Source organism: Lemur catta, chromosome 1 (assembly GCF_020740605.2).
Source record: "Lemur catta isolate mLemCat1 chromosome 1, mLemCat1.pri, whole genome shotgun sequence".
In the NCBI taxonomy this organism is placed as follows: domain Eukaryota; kingdom Metazoa; phylum Chordata; class Mammalia; order Primates; family Lemuridae; genus Lemur; species Lemur catta.
Genome location: NC_059128.1, coordinates 77,782,242 through 77,807,291, shown reverse-complemented (window position 1 = coordinate 77,807,291; position 25,050 = coordinate 77,782,242). Strand labels below are relative to the sequence as shown.

Sequence of the window (25,050 nt, the reverse complement as noted above, 5' to 3'; positions counted from 1 at the left end):
AGTTCCCGGGCTGGAGAGGAATATAAAGTGGGGTGAAGGGTGTGGTGAGATGACTGGGTGTGGGAATGGAACAGGCAGGTAGGTACAGGTCTCCAGGCACCACACGTGTTTTGCCTCTTAGCTCCCTAATGCTGTTTAATCTGGAGTGTGAAGGCAAATGGTGTACAAGGACATAAGGTCATCAGGGAATCTTCACCTTCCTCCTAGTCCCCTCTCCTCCTCTCCTCATAAAGTGCATATTCAGATTTGAGGGGACTTTTTTCCCCACAGTTCCAGGTATGACTTGACTTTTGTCCTGGCAGGAAGGAGAATGAATGCTGAAGTTGAAATAGGGATGTGAGGCTTCAGTGTGGAGAGTCAATTAAGATGGAGTAGGTGGGGTGGCATTAGTCCCTTCCCTCAGCTATCTTTTTTTTTTTTTTTTTTTTGAGACAGAGTCTCACTCTGTTGCCCAGACTAGAGTGTCGTGGCATCAGCCTAGCTCACAGCAACCTCAAACTCCTGGGCTCAAGCAATCCTTCTGTCTCAGCCTCCCGAGTAGCTGGGACTACAGGCATGTGCCACCATGCCTGGCTATTTTTTTCTACATATTTTTAGCTGTCCAGATCATTTCTTTCTATTTTTAGTAGAGACGGGGTCTTGCTCTTGCTCAGGCTGGCCCTCAACTATCTTGATGCACCTACAAGACAGTAAGATACTCAGGAATCTTAAGGGAGAGTATTTAGGAAAGACAAATTCCCTTCACATTGTACCCTGGCCCCACTAATGAGACCCCACCCTGCCCTATACTACTCTCATTCCCTCCATTCCCCTCAGGCCTCCTTTTTGTTTTTTTCCTACCTTCCTCATTTGTGAGTATCCTTAGAAGCATCCACCTGTCTTTAGAGTCCATCACTTAACTCCTTCTCCTGGTAAGGCAGCAATTATCAGAGAATAGATAGAGTTATGCAGTTGTAGTGTGGACAAATGGAAAATGTTACCTGTGTTGTGGGGGCTCTTTACATCTAGGGGAAGGAGTAGCTATGTGTAGGTAAATATAATTTCTTGGAATGGCATATGTTTAGATAAAGAAGGGCGATAATCTTCCAGAGCAATAAGGTTGTTATTGACTGATAGGGCAGTTACAAAGATTAGGAGAATAGGGGTGGAAAGAGAGAATTATAGAAGGAGAAATAAGACAGCTAGAGAAGTAGAAAAATTGCTTGTTTAGAGAATAGCTGCCCAAATTTGAATAATAACTCCATTGAGAAAACATATATATTTGTGTACTTTTCTTATTCCTTGTGAGCCTCTGGTAGGTCCATAATATATAAATACTCATTTAAAAAATTATCCTACGGCATATGGAAAGTAATAGATATATGGTATTTATTTAATGATAATTGTCAATAACATTTAATATTTTTAAAGCAATTTCAATTACAAGGAAATTTGTATGTATTATTTCATTGACTTGAATTGGATTGTTCCAATGGATGACTAGGGACAGAGTATACATTTTCAGGGGTATGGCAAGAGAAGTTAAATACCTGGAAGGTTCTGTAGTAACTTGTTTGAAGGGTTGGAGTGGTTGAGGGGGTATGAGCCTGAGCATGAACTAGGGAGGCATCTATTCCTTTTAGAACCAGTCCTTAGAATCATCTCAATCTCTATTCAAGGAGACCTTGGGAGTCAGTACAATGAGGCGCCTGACTGGAAAAGTGCCAAGATCCCTAATGTTGAAGAGAAGAAACAGGGCACTTGGAGCTGTCTTGACCAGGGAAACCCAAGTGAAGATGCAAGGATAATATTATATTGAGAACAATATAAACATATACAAAATGCTTTCACATAATCAGTACCTACAAATTAGGTTTTTTGCTTTTGTTTTTGTCTTTTGAGAAAGAGTCTTGCTCAGTTGCACAGGCTGGAGTGCCGCGGCGTCAGCCTAGCTCACAGCAACCTCAAACTCCTGGGCTCAAGTGATCCTCCTGCCTCAGCCTCAGGAGTAGCTGGGACTACAGGTGCTCGCTACCGCCTCCAGCTATTTTTTTGTTTGTTTCTATTTTTAGTTGCCAGGCTAATATTTTCCTATTTTCAGTAGAAACGAGTCTCGCTCTTGCTCAGGCTGGTCTCCAACTCCGGACCTCAAGCGATCCTCCTACCCCGGCCTTCCAGAGTGCTAGGATTACAGACGTGAGCCGCCGTGCCCGGCCGCAAATTAGGTTTTTAATCCCACTCTTACAGATGAGAAAAATGGAGGCCCAGGGAACTTAAGTGACTTGCCCAAGGATGCACAGCTATTAAAGGTAAGGCCAGGATTCAAACCCAGCTTTGTCTGGTTCCAAGCCTGGAGGGTAGAGAAATATCTCTCAGTTCCTTCCGTTAATTTTCTTATCTGCTTCTGTTTTTGTCTCTGTTTTTGTCTTCAGTCTCCGTATCACTCCTCTTTACATCTGTTAACATTTTCAACCTACCTTTATTGGCTTTCTACATATATCATAGCCTGTTTTGTCTTTTGAAACAAACGGAAGACCTGGTTTTGCCCTCAAGGAGGTGCAATGGCACAGACTCTGTCTCTGCCTCTGCCTCTCACACCTCAACCCCCAATTCATCTCCCTGGAACATGTCTAGACCAAACATCTGGACGGTGGCGACGCAGTAAGAAACAGGAGAAAGGGGAGCATCAGGTGGCATTCCCCCCATGGCCACTAGAGGCCACTCTCCTCCGCGCAGAAGCGCCGGCCAACGCAGCCTGACTCTGTTGCTGGTGCGCGCCCTCTGCTGATTGGTGGCACCGCAAAGAAGTCGCGCTTTGATTGGGCCGCTGTCAGGTGTCGCTGCCGGCAGGTTCGGCTGCGCGAGCGGAGGGAGGCGGGTGAGTGAGGGCCGGGGGCGGTGGGGGAGTGGCTGGGGGCTGGGGGCGGTATCGGAGGGGGTGGGCTTGGGCGAGTGGGCTCGGTCGGTTCTGGGGGCTGTGGTTAGTGCCGGATGGGGGCAGCTTCGGAAAGAGGCCCAGCGGAGAGGCCTCAGTGTCGGGAAGGGAGAGCGAGACAGGGAAGGCGGGGGCGGGCAAAGGCTAGTGGAGTTGGGTTGGGAGGACGGCGTTCGTGATCCCGAGCTGGGCGCCGCGAGGACAGAAGGGGGTCAGCGAGAGAAGAGGTGGGCGTGCGAGGGTCTGCGTGAGGAAGAGGGGTTCCTGCGTGAGGTTGGAGGGTCCACAGGGGCGAGGGTCAGGGTGGAGGGTGTCTGAGCGAGCAGGTGTGGGAGTGAACTCAACAGGGGAGAGGGTCAGGGTGCAGGAGCCCTGCGCTGGGAGAGGTGGGACTGGGTCTACAGGGGAGAGGGTCAGGGTGCAGGAGACCTGCGCTGGGAGAGGTGGGACTGGGTCTACAGGGGAGAGGGTCAGGGTGCAGGAGCCCTGCGCTGGGAGAGGTGGGACTGGGTCTACAGGGGAGAGGGTCAGCTTGAGGAGTGGGTTGTTGTGGAGAGAAGGTGAACCTCGAGAGAGCGGTGGTGTGAGGAAAGAATGGATCACGGCAGTCATTTTAAGTCATGGTAGGGGACTGAGGGAAAAGTTAACAAGGGCGGTGACTCATCTGAGGGTTTGGAGGACTGATACTGGGCAATCAGTGAGTAGGAGGATTAGTTGGATTAATTGAATTAATTGAACAGTGATGGGGGTGGGTGGGCAGCAGTCAGTGTTGGGAGTGGTTAGGGGAGCGATCATAGCAATTTGGGGAAACAAGGCAGAATAAGTGAGTTGATACTGAGAACATGGCAGGGACACAGTTGATCAGTGTCAGAATAAGAGATATGTATGAAGGATTAGAAATTGCATTAAGAAGGAAGGCACACTGTTGAAGGTGGAAAGGAAGTATTGCTGGTGGCCTGAGAAGTTTTTCTGTGTTGGATGTGTTCTTGCCTGGCGTTTGTAATGATGTTTCCTCTTCATCACTGATGGAGCCTGCCATCAAGTGCATAGTGATTAAGGAAATTAGATGACTGTGCCAGCAGTCTTAAATTCTAAGGGCTAAAGAAGTTACACAGTTTACCCTTCCCTTCTACCCCTTCTACAGATCTGATTTAACATAGTCCACTTGTCCTTCGCTCCTTACGTTACTTAATATCTCCTCCCTTCCTTTCGTATTGATTCACATCAAAGTAAGACTACCCTTTAGCCCAGTGTAGAGTCTGAAATTTTCTTTTCTTTCACAACAAAGTTTGGGGGAGAGGGGAAAGGGAAGAAGAGCGTAGAAAACAAAGAAGTGGCTGTGAGAACACCACATTAAATCCCAGCTTATCCCAGAGGTACATCTAAATAAATCCTGGCTTATTTCACAGCTATTTCTGTCAGGCTTCTATTTTTGCTTTGTTAACTATGAATTTGGACCTTTCATCTCTTTTCAGTCCTGTATTTGTAAACAGACTCTTCTTCCCCATTCTGTTACTTACCATCCCCCATTACAGAGTTGTAATAGAATTTCAAGAATATGACTGTACATTCAGTAGAAAACCAGGGAGGACTTGTAGAAGCAAGGGCAAAGGGTTAAGAATCTTAGATGAGAGAAAGTCCCTGCTTCAGAGAATGGATAAAGAGTGTAGGCCGGGCGCGGTGGCTCACGCCTATAATCCTAGCACTCTGGGAAGCAGAGGCGGGCAGATTGTTTAAGCTCAGGAGTTCAAGACCAGCCTGAGCAAGAGTGAGACCCCATCTCTACTAAAAATAGAAAGAAATTATATGGACAGATAAAAATATATATAGAAAAAACTAGCTGGGCATGGTGGCACATGCCTGTAGTCCCAGCTACTCAGGAAGCTGAGGCAGGAGGATTGCTTGAGCCCAGGAGTTTGAGGTTGCTGTGAGTGAGGCTGACACCACGGCACTCTAGCCCGGGCAACAGAGTGAGACTCTGTCTCCAAAAAAAAAGAGTGTAACAAAATTCTAATTGCTTAAACTATACAGGGACCTTGGGAATACCATAAGTCATGGAAATTGGGTCAGGTCACTGAAAAGGAATTCAAAGAAATAGCCAAGACTGTATGTATGAGACCTGCAGTACACAACTGGAAATGTTAAGTCTAAGGAGACTGTTGTGCCCCCTGTGGTGTTTGAACAATAGAAACAGCAGATGATGAAGGCTGAAAAGGTCAAGGTCTATATAAAGATCAGCTATAACTTTCTAATCAAAGCTGCAAACACCAGTTGTAATGGAAGAATTTAAAATAAAAATAGAAGCCCAGAGCAGTGGCTCACACCTGTAATCCCAACATTTTGGGAACCCAAGGCAGGAAGATTATTTGAGTCCAGGAGTTCGAGACCAGCCTGGGCAACATAGTGAGACCCTGTCTCTACAAAAACATTTTTCATTTTATTTATTTATTTATTTTTGGAGACAGAATCTTGCTCTTTTGCCCTGACTAGAGTGCCGTGGCGTCAGCCTAGCTCACAGCAACCTCAAACTCCTGGGCTCAAGTGATCCTTCTGTCTCAGCCTGGGAGTCGCTGGGACTACAGGCATGCACCACCATGCCTGGCTAATTTTTTCTATATATTTTTAGTTGTCCAGATAATTTCTTTCTATTTTTTAGTAGAGACCAGTTCTCGCTCTTGCTCAGGCTGGTCTCGAACTCCTGACCTTGAGCGATCCTCCCGCCTTGGCCTCCCAGAGTGCTAGGATTACAGGCATGAGCCACTGTGCCTGGCCCAAAAACATTTTTTAAAGTAGCTAGCTATGGTCGTATGCAGCCATAGTCCTAGCTGCTCAGGAGGCTGAGCCAGGAGTTGGAGGCTTCAGTGAAATATGATCATGCCACTGCATTCCAGCCTGGCAACAGAGTGAGACCCTGTCTCTAAAAAAAAATAAAATAAAAATAGAGAAAGTAATTATTGAAGACTAGTTAAAAAGTCTTTAAGACTAAATTAATTCACTTACTTAAGTTTGTGGCTTTTAATAGAGTCATCAGTCAGTGTTTGGTACAACTTTTGTAGACCATGGAAAATTGCTGATATGTGACTCAATTTTATTTTTGGAAAATAATAACAGATACTAGTATCCTTATGATTCACTATTAACAAAGTGTTAACCTTTTATGTATTTGCTTCAGATATTTTTAAAAATTGAAATAAACATTATAGATAAGGTTGTAAAGTACCATTTGAATCCTTCTCAGTTTCCTTCTCCCTTCTCCTCAAAGGTGACCACTCTGATGAATTTGATGTCTTTCTTTCCAGTCCATGTTTTTATACTTCTGCTAATTATATATGCAGTCATAAACAATATGTGATTTTTTTAAATTTATACAGATGGAATTGTATTATGTATATATTTCTGCAGTTTGCATTTGGAAACTGTTGATTTGTTACGCATAGCTTTGATTCATTCTTTCAGTTGCTATTAGTCTATCGTTTCTATGTATCACACTGTATTTTTTTATTTGTTTTTTATTAATTTTTTTATTACAAAATTTTTATGGGGGTACAAACGTCTGGGTTACATCTATTGCATTTGCACCACCCACGTCAGAGCTACAAGCATGCGCCTCCCATTAGGTGTGAATTGATTCATCCTCTCTTCCCGCAACCACCTGCCTGATCCCCAATGAATGTTACTTCCATATGTGCACATAGATGTTGATCAATTAGTACCAATATGATGGTGAGCACGGTGTACCACACTGTATTTATCCATTCTTCTACTTGTGACACTTGAGTTGTTTTCAGTTTTCTTGTTACCAACAGTGAGATTAAAAAAGTTAAGAACTTCCTTATACAAGTCTTCTTATGTAGAAGAGTTTCTCTACAGCAGGATTTTTCCACCTCAGCACTACTGACATTTTGGGCTGGATAATTCTTTGTTGTGGAGGGATATCCTTTCCATTTTAGAATGTTTAGCAGCATCCCTGTGGCCTCTATTCACTAGACACCAATAGAATCTTTCCAGTTATGACAACCAAAAATGTCTCCTGCCAGATGTCCCCTGTGCAGCAAAATCACAACTGGTTGAGAACTAACTAGTTGTATGTATGTGCAAGTGGAACTGCTAAATTTTGACTTAAGTCTTAAGATATTCTTACTGATAAGGTTTTAGGCAGGATTTTTCTTTTCTTACATATATATTTTTATTTTCTATTTTTAGTAGAGATGGGGTCTCGTTCTTGCTCAAACTGGTTTTGAACTCCTGACCTCAAGTGATCCTACCACCTGAGCCTCCCAGAGTGCTAGGATTACAGGTGTGAGCCACCACGCCCAGCCTAGGCAGGAATTTTTTTTGCTGTGGCTCCTGGTGTGAGGGACCTCGGCCTAGACCAGCACTGTACTACAGTAGAGGGAACATTGAGATTTCAGTTTAAGAATGAGTTGGAGACTATTGTATAGATGCCTGTATCCTCAACCTCCCAACCAGCACTAGACCTCTTTCCCTGAAAAGATTTGCTAGATTTTGGCACCTGTTTTTTAAGGTAGGATAGATGAAGGAGAGAAAGGGAGCATGGGATTGGGGGGTTTAATGTTCTGATATAATGCTTAGGATGTAAGGTGCCCTCAATAAATATTTTTTGGGTTAATCCTTAGTAGGAATGAAGATTGGGTTTAAGGGCAAAGGCAGCTGAGCTCTCTCATTCCTCTGCTCTTGAATTAAATCCTTGAGTTCAACACTACTGTGGGGAGGTGGAGAAAGGGTAGGAACATTGTAGAATGAATCTAAAGTTTGAAATGTTAATCTAACCTTCTTTTCTGGTAGGAATCAACAGGAGCCTTCCTTGAGTAACTGCTTGGAGTTAACATTTCCTGCTGGCAGAATCAGGGACATGCCAGCACTGTAAGGGTTAATTTCCTGATTCTCTTACCAATTTCTTGGTTGGGGTGGCATGGGCAGGGAGGAAAAGGCAGACCTTGCTTTTCTTTTATGGCTCTTCAGTCATTTCTAGTCGTAGCCCATATGCCTCCTTTCTTGTTTTTTTTTTTTTTTTTTTTGAGACAGAGTCTCGCTCTGTTGCCCAGGCTAGAGTGAGTGCCGTGGCGTCAGCCTAGCTCACAGCAACCTCAAACTCCTGGGCTTAAGCGATCCTACTGCCTCAGCCTCCTGAGTAGCTGGGACTACAGGCATGCACCACTATGCCCGGCTAATTTTTTCTATATATATTTTTAGTTGTCCAGATAATTTATTTCTATTTTTAGTAGAGACGGGGTCTCGCTCAGGCTGGTCACAAACTCCTGACCTTGAGCCATCCACCCGCCTCGGCCTCCCAGACAGTTAGGATTACAGACGTGAGCCACCGCGCCCGGCCCCATATGCCTCCTTTCTTGTTGATCCTTCTTCCCATAGCTTTGTTTCCTGTTTCCTCTGGTAACTTTATAGTTCCCTTTTATTTTTTAATTCCTATCCCCCATCCCCACCCACTGCCAGGGTGCTTGGATTCTGAGCTGATGGGGTACTCCCCTTTGCAGAGCGGGATGAGTGGGTTCTCCGGCGGGGATGTGGTCATTGATGGCCAGTGAGGGCAAGAGTGCCACGGCCCACTTCTTCCTTGGAGCTGGAGATGAGGGGCTGGGCACCCGTGGAATAGGCATGAGGACAGAAGAGAGTGACAGCGAGCTCCTTGAGGACGAGGAGGATGAAGTGGTAAGACTTGGGAAAATAACGTAACTTGGTATTGGGGCCCCTGTCATACAGAGTTGAGATTCCATTGACTGGAGACACCTCTCTGTTCTCTCCAAATGTGTAGACTCCCTGTCATAAACAGGCCTTATCCTGGTTTAGGGGAGGGGCAGGGAAATTGGTTAGGTTGCCTGTCTTTGAGACCCCTAACCTTATGCCCTCCTCCTGTTGTCTCATGGTTATTGGTTCTCTGGCTCTTCTCCTTGAGCATACATTTCCTACTGTAGAAAGACTCCTATTCTATAGATAGTAGAAATCCCTAGATGTGCCCCACCCTAGACTGAAGTTAGGAGACACCCTTTACCCCATAGGTCCAAAGTCCTGGCAAGAAACTCTAAACTCTGTGTCCTGAGGAGATAAGACAGTGTTCCCTGATGGGCTGATATAGGTGGGAAGTTGCTGAGTTTCTGATCACTCTTCCTCTCTGTAGCCTCCTGAACCTCAGATCATTGTTGGCATCTGTGCCATGACCAAGAAATCCAAGTCCAAGCCAATGACCCAAATTCTAGAGAGACTCTGTAGATTTGATTACCTGACTGTTATCATCCTGGGAGAAGATGTGATCCTTAATGAACCTGTGGAAAACTGGCCATCTTGCCACTGCCTCATCTCTTTCCATTCCAAAGGTTGGGGTCTGGGAAGGAAAATGGGAAGGAATGGTGGTGGGAATGCTGGACTGGGAAATGAAGTCCTTACTGTGTTATTTCCTTAGTAAAGAGGCCATCAGCTCATCCTGACATACTAAAGAACAGTACAATGGGGTTTGCTTTCCCTACATCTTGGAGGGGTTCCTGGGGGTAGTTTAGAGCCCATATTCTAACCTCAGGACAGCTCTAAGGCTTTTAAGATCTCTAACAGAATTGGGTCTCTGGAAGAACCCTAAAAATAATTTCTTTTTAACTTTTTCCTGATGAATATCCTAGACTTGGGAAGCTGCACAGGAGGTAGGTTATGGGTCAGATGGGCAGAGGAGTTCAGTGGCAGCTAATAGCTTTAATATGTCTCTCTATATCTCTATTGTTTTCTCACTCTGTCTCTTTCACTCTCTTTGGTCTCTCTATGTCCTTTCTCCATCCCAGGCTTTCCTCTGGACAAAGCTGTTGCTTACTCCAAGCTTCGAAACCCCTTTCTTATCAATGATCTGGCCATGCAGTATTACATCCAAGATAGGTATAGTTTTCTGTTGTCTGGGGGATGGATGGCCTTGAGATCATGCCGTTTAGGGAACCCCCTCTGGGAGGGGCAGAGGCAAACATGCCTGATTTTTGTACCATACCTTATGAGTTCTGTGCCCTGGTGTCTTTTTAATCCCGGTGCAAATGAAATCCCCAGCCTCTCCCCTTAGTCACCCTGCCCCTACCTTTCCCAGCTAATTTATTTGGGGGTGACAGGAGGGAGGTGTACCGGATCCTGCAGGAGGAGGGTATTGATCTGCCTCGGTATGCTGTGCTCAATCGTGACCCTGCCCGGCCTGAGGGTGAGTACCTGGCCTTGTCCAGTCCTGCCCTTCCTTGATTTCTATGACTTAGCTTAGTTCTCCATCCTCTAGACATCTCCTATATACCACCTGTGTATGTGGGGCTTTGGTTATTGGATTATGGTTAAAGTTGGAGCTATGATGGGTCTTTGGACAGAGCTTGGACCTGTTACATAGATATTACCTATCTATATACCATATGTAGATATTACCATATCTATTACTAAAATATACTCATAAAAATTTGAGGGTTATGGAGATTAAAACCTGGGGAAATGGGAGTTGGAAATATTCTACAATCTTAGGCCTAGGAATGACCACCCATCCGCCTTGCAGAGTGCAATCTGATAGAAGGTGAAGACCAGGTAGAGGTCAATGGAGCTGTCTTTCCCAAGCCCTTTGTGGAGAAGCCAGTGAGTGCAGAGGACCACAATGTTTACATCTACTACCCCAGCTCAGCTGGAGGAGGAAGCCAGCGCCTTTTCCGTAAGGTGGGGGAGACATTTGAGCAACTGGGGAGTCAGAGAGGTAGAATGACAAGGATAAGATTGTGGGGAAGGATATTAGAGAATTTGGGGACAGCATAGATAGTTGAGGCAACATTTTTTTTCTTCCTTTTTCTCCTGAAGATTGGCAGCCGAAGCAGCGTTTACTCTCCCGAGAGCAGCGTCCGAAAGACAGGGTCATACATCTATGAGGAGTTTATGCCAACGGATGGCACAGATGTCAAGGTTATGGTGGATACAGGGACTTAAGAGGTTACAAATGTCTGTGTGGGCATGGGGTGCTTGGGAACCAGGTAGAAGTGTATGCAGGGGATCCTAAAAAATAACGTGTGAATGTAATTGGCGTTCATATTCAGGAGAAGATAATGATTGGAGGATGCAGACATTCACATTTTCACTATCAGAGCAAAGGCAAGGGTGACAGAAAATGGTACAATGTTGGTAAATTACTTTTTAACAAGGACTAGATAACAGTACTAGAGTCCTAAGGAGAAAACTTCATGATGATACTTCAGTAGAGCTTAGTAAGAAAAATGTCAGTCTCCTTTTTCTTAATACTCAGTGTTTATTTATTTTGTTTTGTTTTTGTTGTTGTTTTACCCTGAAACTAGTCCACAGACCTAGTGCTCATATTGTCTTCTCATATACAGGGTGAGCTGTGGGCATACTCAGTGATGCTATGTACCTGCAGGTGTATACAGTGGGGCCAGATTATGCCCATGCCGAAGCTAGAAAATCTCCAGCTTTGGATGGGAAGGTCGAACGAGACAGTGAGGGGAAAGAGATTCGCTATCCAGTCATGCTGACTGCCATGGAGAAGCTGGTGGCCAGGAAAGTCTGCGTAGCTTTTAAGGTAGAGGAAGGCCCAGGGAGGGATGTGGAATGAAGGAGAGAGACAAGAGCAGGTGTCTGGGAAGAGAGAGTGGCTGTCTTGTTGTGATTTTTCCTCTTTCCCCTGCAGCAAACAGTTTGTGGATTTGACCTTCTTCGTGCCAATGGTCACTCCTTTGTGTGTGATGTCAACGGTTTCAGTTTTGTCAAGAACTCCATGAAATACTACGATGACTGTGCCAAGATTCTGGGGTAAGAGACATAGTAGTCTGTGCTGGGGAGAATGGGCTTAGAGAACAGTGTTAGGAAGCTTTTGCTTTATTTTAAATATTGTAAAAATTATTTAAAATTGAAAAAGAAAAAAAGAAAAAGAGCTTCTCAGCCCCCTTGCCTTCCCAACATTTCACTCCTCAGAGATAATTACCATTGACAGTTTTAGACTTAACAATTTGTCTTTTCTGCCATATTCAAACAGACTATATTTATCTTACTAAATGTGACCATAGTATAATACTATTCCACAACTTGACTTTTTAAAAAATTCATTGTGTAATGTTTAAACCATTCAAAAATAAAAGGCATAATGACTATGGTAAGCATCTATGTATTCACCACCTAGCTTGAGAAGCAAAATATTGAGAATATAGTTGAAGCTCCCATATATTCCTCCCTGGTTACAGCCTCTCCCCACCCCCCAACCCCCAGAACCACAATCTGTAATTTGATGTTTGTCATTCCCATGCATTTATTTATATTTTTACTACATGTATGGGGGTATTTGTTTGTATATTTTAGACTTTATATTAATATATTCATCTACAGCTTGTTTTTGTGAACTTCATTTATATGTGTAGTTCTGGTTTATTCATTTTCACACAGCTTCTTCATGTTTCTCCTTCTAGTAACACCATAATGCGGGAGCTTGCCCCACAGTTCCAGATCCCATGGTCCATCCCCACAGAGGCTGAGGACATTCCCATTGTCCCGACCACATCTGGCACTATGTAAGCAAAGTAAAAAATCTGGAAGAACTTCATTAAGACCCATGGGATTCCTTAAGACCGGTAGTTACTTTTTGGCCCTGCACAATCTGACTGGTGGAGCCTGGGCCTCTTCTAGGCAGTCTCCTTAACTCTACTGAGGTTCCTAGTCTCAGATCCCTTCTCCTCTGTTCTTGCACATGTCAAGTAGGATGTGATGATGGGAGTTGGGGTGGGGGTGGGGATTGGGGAGAGAGGCTCTGATAACATTTCTAATCTTAGGATGGAACTTCGTTGTGTCATTGCAATTATCCGTCATGGGGATCGTACTCCTAAGCAGAAGATGAAAATGGAGGTGACACACCCAAGGTAGGAAGAGTGACCTAATTTAGACAAGTTGGTTTTTGTGGGAGAGATTGAGGCTGGGGGCAGCACCCAGAGGCTTTGACTGTCTCACCCTACACTGAAGATTCTCCTTTACTTCTTCAGGTTTTTTACTCTATTTGAAAAACATGGTGGCTACAAGACAGGAAAATTAAAACTCAAGCGACCTGAGCAGCTCCAGGTAAGGTAGTGAATCTGGCCAGGAGGAGCAGTTGTATGAGAAAGAAAGAGGATTATGGGATTGGTCTTGATGGGAGACTAGGATGAAAAGGTAACTGGCTGGGCCTTGGCCTCCTGCATGGATACCCTATTATTTCCTCTAGGAGGTGCTAGACATCACAAGGCTGTTGTTGGCTGAACTGGAGAAGGAACCAGGTGGTGAGATCGAGGAGAAGACTGGGAAACTAGAGCAGCTGAAGTCTGTGTTGGAGATGTGAGAAATGGAATAGCAAAAGGGAGCCAATAACAGTGAGAATTGGGGCGCTGGGACAGAAAGTAAACTGTGACTTTGTCCTACAGGTATGGTCACTTCTCAGGTATCAACCGGAAGGTGCAATTGACTTACTACCCTCACGGAGTAAAAGCTTCTAATGGGGGGCAAGGTAAGATATAATCCCCCTTCCCATTACTACTTAGATCTCTTGTTCTGTTCTTCTCTTCCCTTCCCTTCCCTTCCCTTCCCTTCCCTTCCCTTCCTTTCACTTTTCTTTTCTTTTCCACTTTTTCTGCCTCACCAGATCTCTTATTCGTGAGCCTATAGATGGCCTCTACCCCAAATTACCTTTCTTGTCTCCTCAGAAGACCTACATTTAGATGTAGCTCTAGACCTATTCACTGCCCCTTATTCCCACAGATCCACAGGGCGGGGCCCTGGGCCCATCCTTATTGCTGGTACTGAAGTGGGGTGGAGAACTGACTCCTGCCGGCCGTGTTCAGGCTGAGGAGCTGGGGCGAGCTTTTCGCTGCATGTACCCTGGAGGACAGGGTGAGTGTTTTGGGGGGTAAATGCCTTGCAGAGCTGGGATAAAATGATTAGAGAATAAGTTGGGGAAAATGAGGGGACAGAGGCAATGGGGAAGGTAGAGGGGAAATGAATATTTTTTCTTACACGTGAGTATTTATAGCAGTCCATTCCTGGTCCCCTCCTTTGCCCCCAGGTGACTATGCTGGCTTCCCTGGTTGTGGGCTGCTTCGTCTCCATAGCACTTTCCGCCATGATCTCAAGATCTATGCCTCTGACGAGGGCCGTGTCCAGATGACTGCTGCCGCCTTTGCCAAGGTGCGTACTATAGTTCTTCTACAACCCCAGCTTCCATTAGGTAGAGAAGCAGAATTTGGAGAATGACTTGGGAAATTTCGGGGTGTTCATATGCCAACTCAGAGAAGTTTTTACATGTTTCTGACCCCATTCTGTACTACTAAGAATGAGCTGAGAATAATTAGTAGGAGATGGCCCCTTGACCTCAACCTCAGCTCTTCAAGCCAGCTTGCATTGGATCTCTGGGACCCTCTAGGCCTAGGGGGACTGGTCTGGAAGGGAAACTAATAGACCTTGTGCTTCCCCTCCAGGGCCTTCTGGCTCTAGAAGGGGAGCTGACACCCATTTTGGTACAAATGGTGAAGAGTGCCAACATGAATGGGCTCCTGGACAGCGACGGTGATTCTTTGAGCAGTTGCCAGCACCGGGTGAAGGCTCGGTTGCACCATATTTTGCAGCAGGATGCACCCTTTGGCCCTGAAGACTATGATCAGGTCAGGCTGTCTCTATCTCTGTGCCCCAAATACCCTGGATCCCAAATTCCTAGAATTCTAAATAATAATAATCACTAATAATAGTATTTACTACTTGCCAAGCACTGTTTTAGTTGTTTTACACAATACTTACAGCCACCCTTTGAATAAGTACAGGTTCACAATCTCATATTCACAATTTCCAAAATTAAGAAGATTTTTGTAAGTTTGGTATCAAGACTCACTTGACAGCCAAACTTGACATGAACTGTCATAAGCTATTTATAATCCTTATTTATCCCACTTAGTGTAAATAGTCGTGCATTTGGTGGCAAAAATATTAATGTGTTTGGTAACACCCTTGGCCCTGCTGGAGGTATTAGATAACATATGGCATATGCACTGTGTTAACTTCTAAAGTCCAAAAAATTCTCAATTCCAAAATGCAGCTGATCCCAAGGATTTTTGAATAAAAGAATGTTTCTGTTATCTATTTCTGTATAAAAGAACTACCTCAAAATTTAGTAACTTAAAATGACAACCATTTATCTCTCACAGTTCTGGGCTCAACTGATCTTGCTTGGGGTCTCTTCCAAAATTGCAGTCAGATGTTGACTGGAGCTGGAACCAACTGGAAGTTCAACTGGGATTCTGGGATGGCTGGCTCTCACCCCCTCATTGTCTCCCTGTAACATCAGAGCCTCTCTTCTCCACATTTTTTTCATGTGGTTTCTCTAGAATGATAGCTGGACTTGATAAATGGTAGCTTAAGGCTCCCCAAAAGCAGGAACTTCCAGGCTTTCTTAACACATAGGCCCAGAATTATTAGCACAACATAATTTTATCTTTTGTTAGTTAAGCAGTCATAAGGCCAGCCCAGATTCAAGGGAAGGAGAGTGAGACAAAGAGTTAATGACCATCTTTAATCCACCACAAGGACTGTGGACCACAAGGACTTTCCTCCTATTTTACAGATGAGAAAATCTATGCTCAGAAGAATTTAAGTGACCTTTCCAAGGTCACCCAGCTAGTCTGAACACAAGGAGTCTAACTCCAGAACCAAGGCTGTTACATCGCCTCACAGTAGTCATCACAGTAGATGCCATTACCCAATATGGTCATTCTTTTCCAGTGTATCCAGGCCACGAGTGACCAAGCAGTGGTTTTCCACACTTCCCACTCCTCATTTCTGATAGTTTCTTTAAAAATATTACTTATTTTTTATAATTGTGAAACCACTTTAATCATTTGTAAGTAGACAGTTCAGCAGCATTAAGTACATTTACATTGTTGTGTGATCATTTCTGATAGGTTCTTTTTTGTTTTTTTTTTTTTTTTAGTTTTTTCTTTTACCCTGCTGTGATAGGTTCTTAAATGAGCTAAGTAGTTGAGCACATTGCTATGAGCGCATAGCATTTTCTGTGTTCTCCTCTGAGCAGGGCTTGACAAGGGTCAGGACCTTGCTCCTTATTTTCCAATTCATTGTTCACTGTGAAATCCTAAAAAGCTAAGGCAATTTTCGCTTTCTCGCTTACCACCTTTTGCTAGCAAGAATGGAACTTGTGAGGACCTAGGTAGAATAGTGCGTTTCACCCATAAATTTTTTTCTTCCTCTCCATTCCTCATTGACTGTGACTGTCCTAAAAGCTTGAGTTGGAAACCAGTTCTGAGGCAGCACTTTTACTTTAGCTTCAGGCCGGCATCTTGCAGCAGTCCCCAATCTTTTTGGCACCAGGGACCGTTTTCATGGAAGACAGTTTTTCCATGGACTGGGGAGGGTGGGAATGGTTTTGGGATGATTTAAGTGCATTATATTTATTGTGCACTTTATTTCTATTATCATTGTTATTATTATTGTTTTTTTTTTGAGACGGAGTCTTGCTCTGTTGCCCAGGCTAGAGTGCCATGGCGTCAGCCTAGCTCACAGCAACCTCAAACTCCTGGGCTTAAGCAATCCTTCTGCCTCAGCCTCCCGAGTAGCTGGAACTACAGGCATGCGCCACAATGCACGGCTAATTTTTTTCTATACATATTTTTAGCTGTCCAGATCATTTCTTTCTATTTTTAGTAGAGACGGGGTCTTGCTCTTGCTCAGGCTGGTCTCGAACTCCTGACCTCAAGCAATCCTCCTGCCTCGACCACCCAGAGGGCTAGGATTACAGGCGTGAGCCACCGTGCCTGGCCTATTTCTATTATTATTACATTGTAATGTATAATGAAATAATTATATAACTCACCATAGGTTGGGGACCCCTGGTTTAGAGGAACAAGATAGTGTTTTCTCTGATATCTACTCATGAAAACATTCTGTGAAGATTTTGAGGGATTTTGCTTTAATCTTTATTCTCCAGCATTTTCCATGTGTATTTTAGGGCCCCCAAGGAAAGAACTAAGGTCTGTTTTATTTTCTCTGGATTTAAGATCAACCCCTCTTAGTTGACTATGTGCTAAAGCAGTCTCCTCATCTGAAGGCCCTAGAACAGCTAGTATGCCCAGTAGTCTCAGAATGCCCATTGGAGTGAGCCAGTGTACAGGTCTGTTTTGCAGACAGGCTCTTACAAATAAGCTCACAGGAATGGGGGCAGTTGGCACTGAGCCGATCTTGCTTTTCTTTTCTCTATTCCCCATAGCTGGCTCCCACTGGAAGTACTTCCCTGCTCAACTCCATGACTATCATCCAGAATCCTGTGAAGGTCTGTGATCAGGTATTTGCCCTGATTGAAAACCTCACCCATCAGATCCAAGAGCGGATGCAGGACCCCAAGTCTGTAGGTGGGTATGAATACTGTTATCTTCCCTTCAAGGTCTCAGGTATGGATGGCTTTCTCAGGCACTCCTTTGTCCTCTCCTAATTCTCCTAAGACATCCTCATCCCCCTGGTTCTACTTAAGAGTTGTCGGGGTCTTTTGTTAGAGGCAAAAATTTTTGGCTCTGACTGCCACTTTCCTTCTAGACCTGCAGCTCTATCACAGTGAGACACTAGAGCTAATGCTACAGCGTTGGAGCAAGCTGGAGCGTGACTTTCGACAGAAGAGCGGACGCTATGATATCAGTAAGATCCCTGACATCTATGACTGTGTCAAGTATGATGTGCAGCACAATGGAAGTCTGGGACTTCAAGGCACAGCAGAGTTGCTACATCTCTCTAAGGCGTTGGCTGATGTGGTCATTCCCCAGGTGTGTCTTGTATGAGGGATCTACCCTGGGGGTAAGGGCCTTGGGGAAGGAAGGAGAAAAAAGGTGGAGAGGAGGGTGATTTGGCAACCTGGAGCAGGAAACTTAGAGAAGGAAATTAGTTGAGTTGCTATAATTCTCAGGGTCCACTCTGGCTCTGGGTAAGTACAAAAGGCTAATTCAGGAAACACCTGGAGGAGGGGGAGTATAGTGGATATGAAAGAAGGCCTAGACCTGAGGAGAAGACAAGCATGATCTTGGGCCTAGGAGTATGAGGCATGAGGAAAACAAGATTCATCGAGGTCCTTATTCCTGGCCTATGGCTCTTAGGAGTATGGGATCAGTCGAGAAGAGAAACTGGAAATTGCTGTGGGCTTCTGTCTTCCATTGTTGCGGAAAATACTACTTGACCTACAGAGAACCCACGAGGATGAGTCCGTCAACAAGCTGCATCCCCTGTGAGGGAGGGCTGGGAGGGGTGTCGGATGGAGGGAGGGGCATGTCAGGGAGCCCTGGGGGAATCAAGATTGGGGCAGCTTGGCGGGAACGAAGAGTAGGTGGGATGCTGGAACGGAAAGGAGAGGAGAAGTCTGAGGTGGGAGGAGGGAGTTTGTGGAAGGGTGGGAAGAGGATTATCTCTGACTGTGTGAGTGAGTTAGCTATTATCTTAGGTACTCCCGAGGAGTGCTCTCCCCAGGCCGCCACGTTCGAACACGTCTCTATTTCACCAGTGAGAGCCATGTCCACTCCCTACTCAGTGTCTTCCGTTATGGGGGACTTCTTGATGTAAGTAAGGATCCTTCTTCCTTAGCTCGTGAACCTCTTTCCCCAGCGTTCTTTTACTCTCCTTCTCATGCTTCTTTTTTACTGCAAGCTTTCAGTATTTTCCTTGGCTCCCTGCCCATTCCCTGACCCCCTTGTCCTTGGGCATTGGCTTATCTCTTTTTGTGTTTGGTAGGAGACCCAGGATGCGCAATGGCAGCGAGCTTTGGCTTATCTTAGTGCCATCTCAGAGCTCAACTACATGACCCAGATTGTCATCATGCTTTATGAGGACAACACACAGGTGAGGAGCTAACAGCGTAGGATAAAGAAACAGCCTCTTCATTCTACCTTCATTTAAAAAGAAAGTTCTGGCCAGGCACAGTGGCTCACACCTGTAATCCTAGCACTTTGGGAGGCCCAGGCAGAAGGATTGCTTGAAGCCAGGAGTTCAAGATCAGCCTGAGCAAAAGTGATACATCGTCTCTACTAAAAACAGAGAAATTAGCCAGGCATGGTGGTGTGCACCTATAGTCCCAGCTACTGGGGAGGCTGAGGCAGGAGGATTGCTTGAGCCCAGGAGCTTGAGGTTACAGTGAGCTATGATGACACCACTGCATTCTAGCCCAGGCAACAGAGTAAGACCCTGTCTCAGAAAAAAAAAAAAGTTCTTATCCTTAGAATCTGGAGAATCCAACTAAGTGTGGCATCTAGGCATAGCATGACAGAGGGCATCCAAGAGGTTCCTACTGGAAGAGAAAATATGTTCTAAGCTGGTGTTGAGCCAGAGAGATGACCTAGAACACAGCTCTGGCATTAGGGAGGATATGGGATTTGGGATAATGTTATGAGCCTTTTTTCCAAAAAACATGGTTATACATGTACCTTCTACCTATGGGTCCACAAAGATATCTTTAAATGTGCTGCCGTGTGCACCATAGCCAAGCTGAATTGTGGGAGATGGGTGGGAAAGGTTGTAGAACGGGAAGTTTGAAAGTCATGTGGAGTGACTTCACAAATGGCGGAGGTGAGGGAATGAGGATCCTGTGACAGATTACAGTTAAAGGGAAGCTATAAGAGACCAGCCCCAGAGAGGGCCAGGACACTGAATCCTTGGGAGGATGTATCCTTTTGAGTTTCTCTCTACTGCCCCTGCCTGGTCTTCCACCACAATATCCAGCTTCTCCCACCTGCCCTTTCACGTGGTGATACCCCATAGGATCCCTTATCAGAGGAACGGTTCCATGTGGAGCTACACTTCAGCCCTGGAGTGAAAGGCGTTGAGGAGGAAGGCAGTGCCCCAGCTGGCTGTGGATTCCGTCCAGCCTCTTCTGAGGTGGGTCAGAATGCTGGGATTTGGGACTGGAGGACTTAGAAACTAAGTGGTGGGAAACTGGGAAACGGCACAGGGAGGTGGTAAATAGGTTGAAGAGTCTGGGATTAGGAGGATGGAGGACACTGAGGCTTCTCTCTGCCTGTTACTGTACAGAATGAGGAGATGAAAGCAGACCAAGGCAGCATGGAGATCCTGTGCCCAGGGAAGGCATCAGATGAGCCAGACCGGGCATTGCAGACTTCACCCCAGCCTTCTGAGGGCCCTGGGCTCCCGAGGAGATCACCCCTCATTCGTAACCGAAAAGCCGGCTCCATGGAGGTAAAGGGAGGGGCTTGGGGAAGAGATGAAGGGGCGGAAGTGCTCATAGGATAATATCCATGTATCCTCTAAATCCCCTTGAAGGCATTCTTGGGACTTGAAGCAGAGTCCTCCTTCCCCTGATGGATATGTTTCACTTAATTTCTCTTTCACAGCTGGTTCCCCAGCAGAGCTTCTTTAACCTGCTTGCTACTTCCAAGATTAAAGAGTTGCCAGTGAGGGGTGCCTGAGAGATAAGAATTTAAAGAGGCAAGATTGAGGAGGAAGCCTCTAGATGGATTTGAAAAGGCAGTTCTTTAAAAGGAAATATTGTAGAAACAGCATGAACTCTGGGCTAAAATCCCAGTCTGATTCTTAGAAGCTGTGTGAACTTGGCTAGGTAACTTCTCTAAGCCTCAGATTTTTTTCATCAGCAAAATATGAGTAATACTCACCTTATAGACACTCAACAAGCAAAAACTGTAATAACAATATTAAAGGCCAGGTCTTCTGCATCTCTTTCTTACCTTGGGTAAAAATTATAGCTCAGACTGGAGCAAGTAGCTGGCGCTTTAATTTACCTATACTGTCATTCCATAAAGTGGGTCAGTCTGAAGATCTGTCTTCCTCTTGTTCTGATAATGAGTTTTATTAGCCTGGGCCTGTGTTCTGCTATTCTTGGAATTCATCTCTAGTTCTGGTTCTAGCTCTCTAGTCTAGAGAAAGGAACAGGTATTAATCTCACATTGTGTCCAGCTACCTGCCCTGGGGTTTTTGTTTTGGTCTTTTTCCTGGAAAGAAAGTTTCTCTCTTTGGCCCAGTGACACTCTTTTGGCCATCGTGATATATCTCTATTTCAGGGACTCTGACTATCTGATTTGGGTTCTGTTCTGACCCAGTGAATCTGTTCACCTGGCTCTGTGCCAGGTCTCTAGAGGAATTTGGTTTTCCATTTTAGGGATATTTCAGAAAAATCTATAACTAGCTTACTTAGGTTCAGTGAGAGGTTTACAGTTCAGATTTTGGAGAAGGCTGAGAAGATAAACTGCAATCTTTTTTCTAAACTCATCCTTTACTTCCTGATCATTTTATGATGGAATTGACATTGCATGTACGCAGAGTTTCTTTAGGTGGAATATGCATTATTTTCTCTTTGTGGTGTAGGTGTAACTTGGTATTTGTAGTACTCTATTACCCTACAGACTTATGTGACATAGATCAATCGGGCAGACTGACACATAATCTTCCATTAGTAAGCTGTTCCTTCCCGTCCACATATCCTCCTTATTCCTATGGTCTGCTGGTCTCCCTGGCACCGTTGTGCTTGACTCCTTCTTTCTTCTAGTTTATGCAGTCAGGAGACATACGCAGAGGAGAGACCTCTGTATCATCTCTCAGACTTGATGAGGCTGACTTCTTTCTCTAAGGCCTGTAGGAGATTCCTGTTGAAATCACATTCCTTCCTTTCAGTTACTAGTGCTGCTCAGACCCTGGCTTAGGATGGTTGCTCAGGATGTGCTCCCCAACTTTCTAAGAAAGTCTCTCTGCTCTTTGGTCACATAGCCATATAGTACTAGTATGTCCTCTCCTTGCTCTAGAAGTATAGGCATTAGACAGTCGTATCCTTATCAACTACATCCTTCCCCGTCTCTTCTTCTCCTCTCCACTTGTCATCTCATATTTTTGAGCTGTTTTAGATTACAAAGCCTGTGACCTTCATAGCAGCTGTGTTCCACCTGGTCATCCTCTCCAGCCCTATAACTAGCTCTGCTCCGTGGGCACTGGGGCTTTTGGGAGCCTGGGAATTAAAGGAGCCATGACCGGCTTTCCACCCGGTCTGATTGCAGGTCATGAACATGCAGTGCACGGGGAGCCTGGACCTGATCCCCTTGAGGGGACGGCGCCGCCGGAGGTCAGGAGACCTCCCCCGGCCTTCCCCAGCCATCGGCCTACAGCCCCGGGCTATGTCCACCACTCACCTGGCGTCCTGCACACAGGTGTCCCTCCCTACCTCACCTTCCTTTCCTGCTTTCGGTCTTTGCCTTTTGGGATCTAGAGACTCAGAACACTGTTTATGTGGGATGTGTATATGTTGGGGGTTGTGTGATTGGGCTCTCATGGGCACTTTAAGAATTCTGTTTCATGTGTCTAGGAGTGAGACAGTTGGAGGGGAGGGCTTCTTGGTTCAGATGGGAAACCTAGTATGGTTGCAGTAGCTACAGCTGTCCCATGGAAAGAAGAGAGGTTGGCCAGAGTTTATTTATTTCTTATTTGTGACTTAGCCATTGTAATTGGCTTTCTGAGTCCTGGAGAGGGATAGATGAGATTAGGGGACCCTGCTCTGCTAAGAACTAGGAGTGGTTGAAAATGATTTCTCAGATTTGAAATGGGAGGGCTGTGGGAACATGCGTCTTAGAAGTGCCTTCTGCTATAGAAGTATTCCCTGGACAGTTCCCTCCACACAGTGTACTCTCTGTTCCCTTTTCATCACTTTCCCCCCATAAATCCTTTGATTCGGCCGGGCATGGTGGCTCACGCCTATAATCCTAGCACTTTGGGAGGCCGAGGTGGGAGGATTGCTCGAGGTCAGGAGTTCGAGACCAGCCTGAACAAGAGTGAGACTCTGTCTCTACTAAAAATAGAAAGAAATTATCTGGATAACTAAAAATATATAGAAAAAATTAGCTGGGCATGGTGGCGCATGCCTGTAGTCCCAGCTACTCGGGAGGCTGAGGCAGAAGGATCACTTGAGCCCAGGAGTTTGAGGTTGCTGTGAGCTAGGCTGAGACCATGGCACTCTAGCCTGCACAATAGAGTGAGACTCTGTCTCAAAAAAAAAAAAAATCCTTTGAGTCTTCCAAACTTTCTGACACTGCTTGGCTTTATAGGGGCAGGAATTCAGGACCTGGGTTTTATTCTTCTGGGTTGAGGTGGCAAAATGATTAATATAAAGTCCTTATCCTGCAGGTACTTTCTGAGACTTCATCCTCGAGGCCTGGTGGCTACCGGCTCTTTTCATCTTCACGGCCACCAACAGAGATGAAGCAGAGTGGCCTAGGTATGGTTTTCCAGCATTTCTCACCTGTTATTGGAAAGAGTGTCTGTTCTTCCGAGTTTTATTGTGGGAAACCTTTGTCATGGGAGTTGGGACCATACAGCGAGTGGAATGTCAGGTGGGGGTAGGGAGGACGAAGTGGGAGAAGCCACAGTTAGGTATGAACCTGGATCTCGGATGATTGTTTCCATCCCAGGAAGGTGTGTGTCTTTTGGTTTTCTACACCAACCCCTGTTTCCCTGGCTGAAGGGCATTTTTCTGGCTTTCCCTCTCATGCCTTATCTGTCCCTCCAGTCTAGCCCAGACCTTAAGGGGCCATGGAGACTCTGAACCTTCAGAGTTATCAGAGACAGAGCTATAAATAGAGGTACTTGTGACCCCCATAAGTGTCATATTCCTCATTTGGAGAACATGTCCCATGTCTTCCTCTGGAATCTGTGTTTTTCACATCCCTGCACTGGCCCCGCCTACCACCAGTCCTTTTCCTCCATCCTCTCCTAATCCTGTAACTTTTCCCCCTTCCTTCTGGAAAATGGAGGGACAAATCTGAGACTACAGTAGTGGCAGAAGCTTCTCTCAGGACTTTGAAGGAGTATCTCTTGATTTTTTGATCCCTGGAGAACATCATTGAACCTTTTCTAAGAACACAGACAACAGGAAGGACCAAGCCTCAGAGGGTATAGTGTTCTTTGGGAGAGGGAGGTGGTCCTTGGGTGGGACTATTTCTCACAGTACCTTGTGAGCCATAACTAGACCTAGGAACTGGAGGTCAGAGATGGTTGTGTGGGGTCTGGACTTGGTCTCCTGGCTCTTTCTATCTTATCCTGTTATTTTCTCTGTTTAGCTTCTCTCATTTTTCTTTACCTTTGTTCTTGACGCCCAATTTCTTGGCCCCAAAGTGGTCAGCTTTTGGACCAGCAAGGGGGAGAAAGGTTTTGGTAACTTTCCAGGCTAATTTTATGAGAGTAGTTTGCCTTCTAGATCCCTGAAATGAGGAAGATGGTTTGAGGCATGAGAAATAAATGACAGATATGTAGATCTGTGATATGGACTTCTCTTCCTAGAAGTCCTAGTAAAGAATATCTCTCAGATAGGCTGGAAAAGAGGATAGGTGTGTCTGGCCCAGTTAAGTCAGAGTTCTTTCAAGAACATGGCACAGGTGTGGACATGGGACTGGTTGACAGATGGTAGTGGTAAGGTAGAGACCACCCTTTGAGATGATCCGAGGACTGGGCAGAACAGGGTTGGCACGACTGCACCAGAAAATTATTCAGTGGAGGAAGTAAATGTAGGACAAAGCTTAGGGTGGTCTGGGATGGAGCCAGCTAGTTTTAGCTTCTCTGAATAAAAGCAGACATATTTAGCAACCCTTATTACTCCCTGGAACCTCACTCCAGAGCCTGTTTGAGCATGAAAGGTAGGGGAGATTGCTGTGTAGAGGAGAGGTCCTGAATTCCAGGGTGGAGACCCTTGTCCATCTGAGCTTCTTGATTGCTCTGGTGACCTTGAAATCCTGGGACCCCTGAAACCATGGTGCTTTCTTTGTGGGCACAAAGGAAACTGGCCTCCTTTCCACAGACCATCTCCCAAATGAATGTTAAGTCCTAAGCCAAACCCAAGGACCTGGCTAAGATGGATTTTTAAGTAGAGGGACAAATCCTGGGAACTTGGGTGTCAGTCTTGTCTCTTCCTGACTATTCTGTGGGCTATAGTAGAAGAAGGGACCATGGAGTCCCAACCCTACTCTAGGTCACATATTGGGGACAGTGATTGGCCTGATTTATTTTCTTTTAGAGATGCTTCAGATTTTATTTACTCCTCTGATTGACAATAGAGTTCTCTTTGCTTTCTTTGAACTTATGTGTATGGGTATCTGGCT

The 25,050-nt window shown here is 45.3% G+C and overlaps 1 protein-coding gene across 15 annotated transcripts in view; it reads left to right on the top strand.

The window, feature by feature from the left end:
• The first annotated feature begins 2,781 nt into the window (after nucleotides 1-2,781).
• The window catches only part of PPIP5K1 (diphosphoinositol pentakisphosphate kinase 1), a 48,190-nt gene continuing 25,921 nt past the window's right edge, over nucleotides 2,782-25,050 (top strand). For 4 of the 15 annotated variants that reach the window (XM_045540185.1, XM_045540150.1, XM_045540219.1 and 1 more), the window contains exons 1-27: nucleotides 2,782-2,857; nucleotides 7,721-7,798; nucleotides 8,428-8,602; nucleotides 9,069-9,264; nucleotides 9,718-9,808; nucleotides 10,030-10,115; nucleotides 10,452-10,606; nucleotides 10,745-10,846; nucleotides 11,313-11,474; nucleotides 11,583-11,704; nucleotides 12,355-12,456; nucleotides 12,715-12,801; nucleotides 12,922-12,997; nucleotides 13,140-13,249; nucleotides 13,336-13,418; nucleotides 13,670-13,801; nucleotides 13,974-14,095; nucleotides 14,386-14,568; nucleotides 17,178-17,319; nucleotides 17,501-17,724; nucleotides 18,052-18,179; nucleotides 18,393-18,507; nucleotides 18,680-18,787; nucleotides 19,703-19,819; nucleotides 19,973-20,137; nucleotides 21,964-22,113; nucleotides 23,084-23,174. In XM_045540185.1, the coding sequence (XP_045396141.1) occupies nucleotides 8,456-8,602; nucleotides 9,069-9,264; nucleotides 9,718-9,808; nucleotides 10,030-10,115; nucleotides 10,452-10,606; nucleotides 10,745-10,846; nucleotides 11,313-11,474; nucleotides 11,583-11,704; nucleotides 12,355-12,456; nucleotides 12,715-12,801; nucleotides 12,922-12,997; nucleotides 13,140-13,249; nucleotides 13,336-13,418; nucleotides 13,670-13,801; nucleotides 13,974-14,095; nucleotides 14,386-14,568; nucleotides 17,178-17,319; nucleotides 17,501-17,724; nucleotides 18,052-18,179; nucleotides 18,393-18,507; nucleotides 18,680-18,787; nucleotides 19,703-19,819; nucleotides 19,973-20,137; nucleotides 21,964-22,113; nucleotides 23,084-23,174 (3,196 nt within the window). In that variant the 5' untranslated portion in view covers nucleotides 2,782-2,857; nucleotides 7,721-7,798; nucleotides 8,428-8,455. Of the gene's footprint in view, nucleotides 2,858-3,092; nucleotides 3,142-7,720; nucleotides 7,799-8,427; nucleotides 8,603-9,068; nucleotides 9,265-9,717; nucleotides 9,809-10,029; nucleotides 10,116-10,451; nucleotides 10,607-10,744; nucleotides 10,847-11,188; nucleotides 11,475-11,582; nucleotides 11,705-12,354; nucleotides 12,457-12,714; nucleotides 12,802-12,921; nucleotides 12,998-13,139; nucleotides 13,250-13,335; nucleotides 13,419-13,669; nucleotides 13,802-13,973; nucleotides 14,096-14,385; nucleotides 14,569-17,177; nucleotides 17,320-17,500; nucleotides 17,725-18,051; nucleotides 18,180-18,392; nucleotides 18,508-18,679; nucleotides 18,788-19,702; nucleotides 19,820-19,972; nucleotides 20,138-21,963; nucleotides 22,114-23,083; nucleotides 23,175-25,050 lie in introns of those variants that run through there. The other 11 variants (XM_045540210.1, XM_045540192.1, XM_045540168.1 and 8 more) reach the window with 6 other exon arrangements.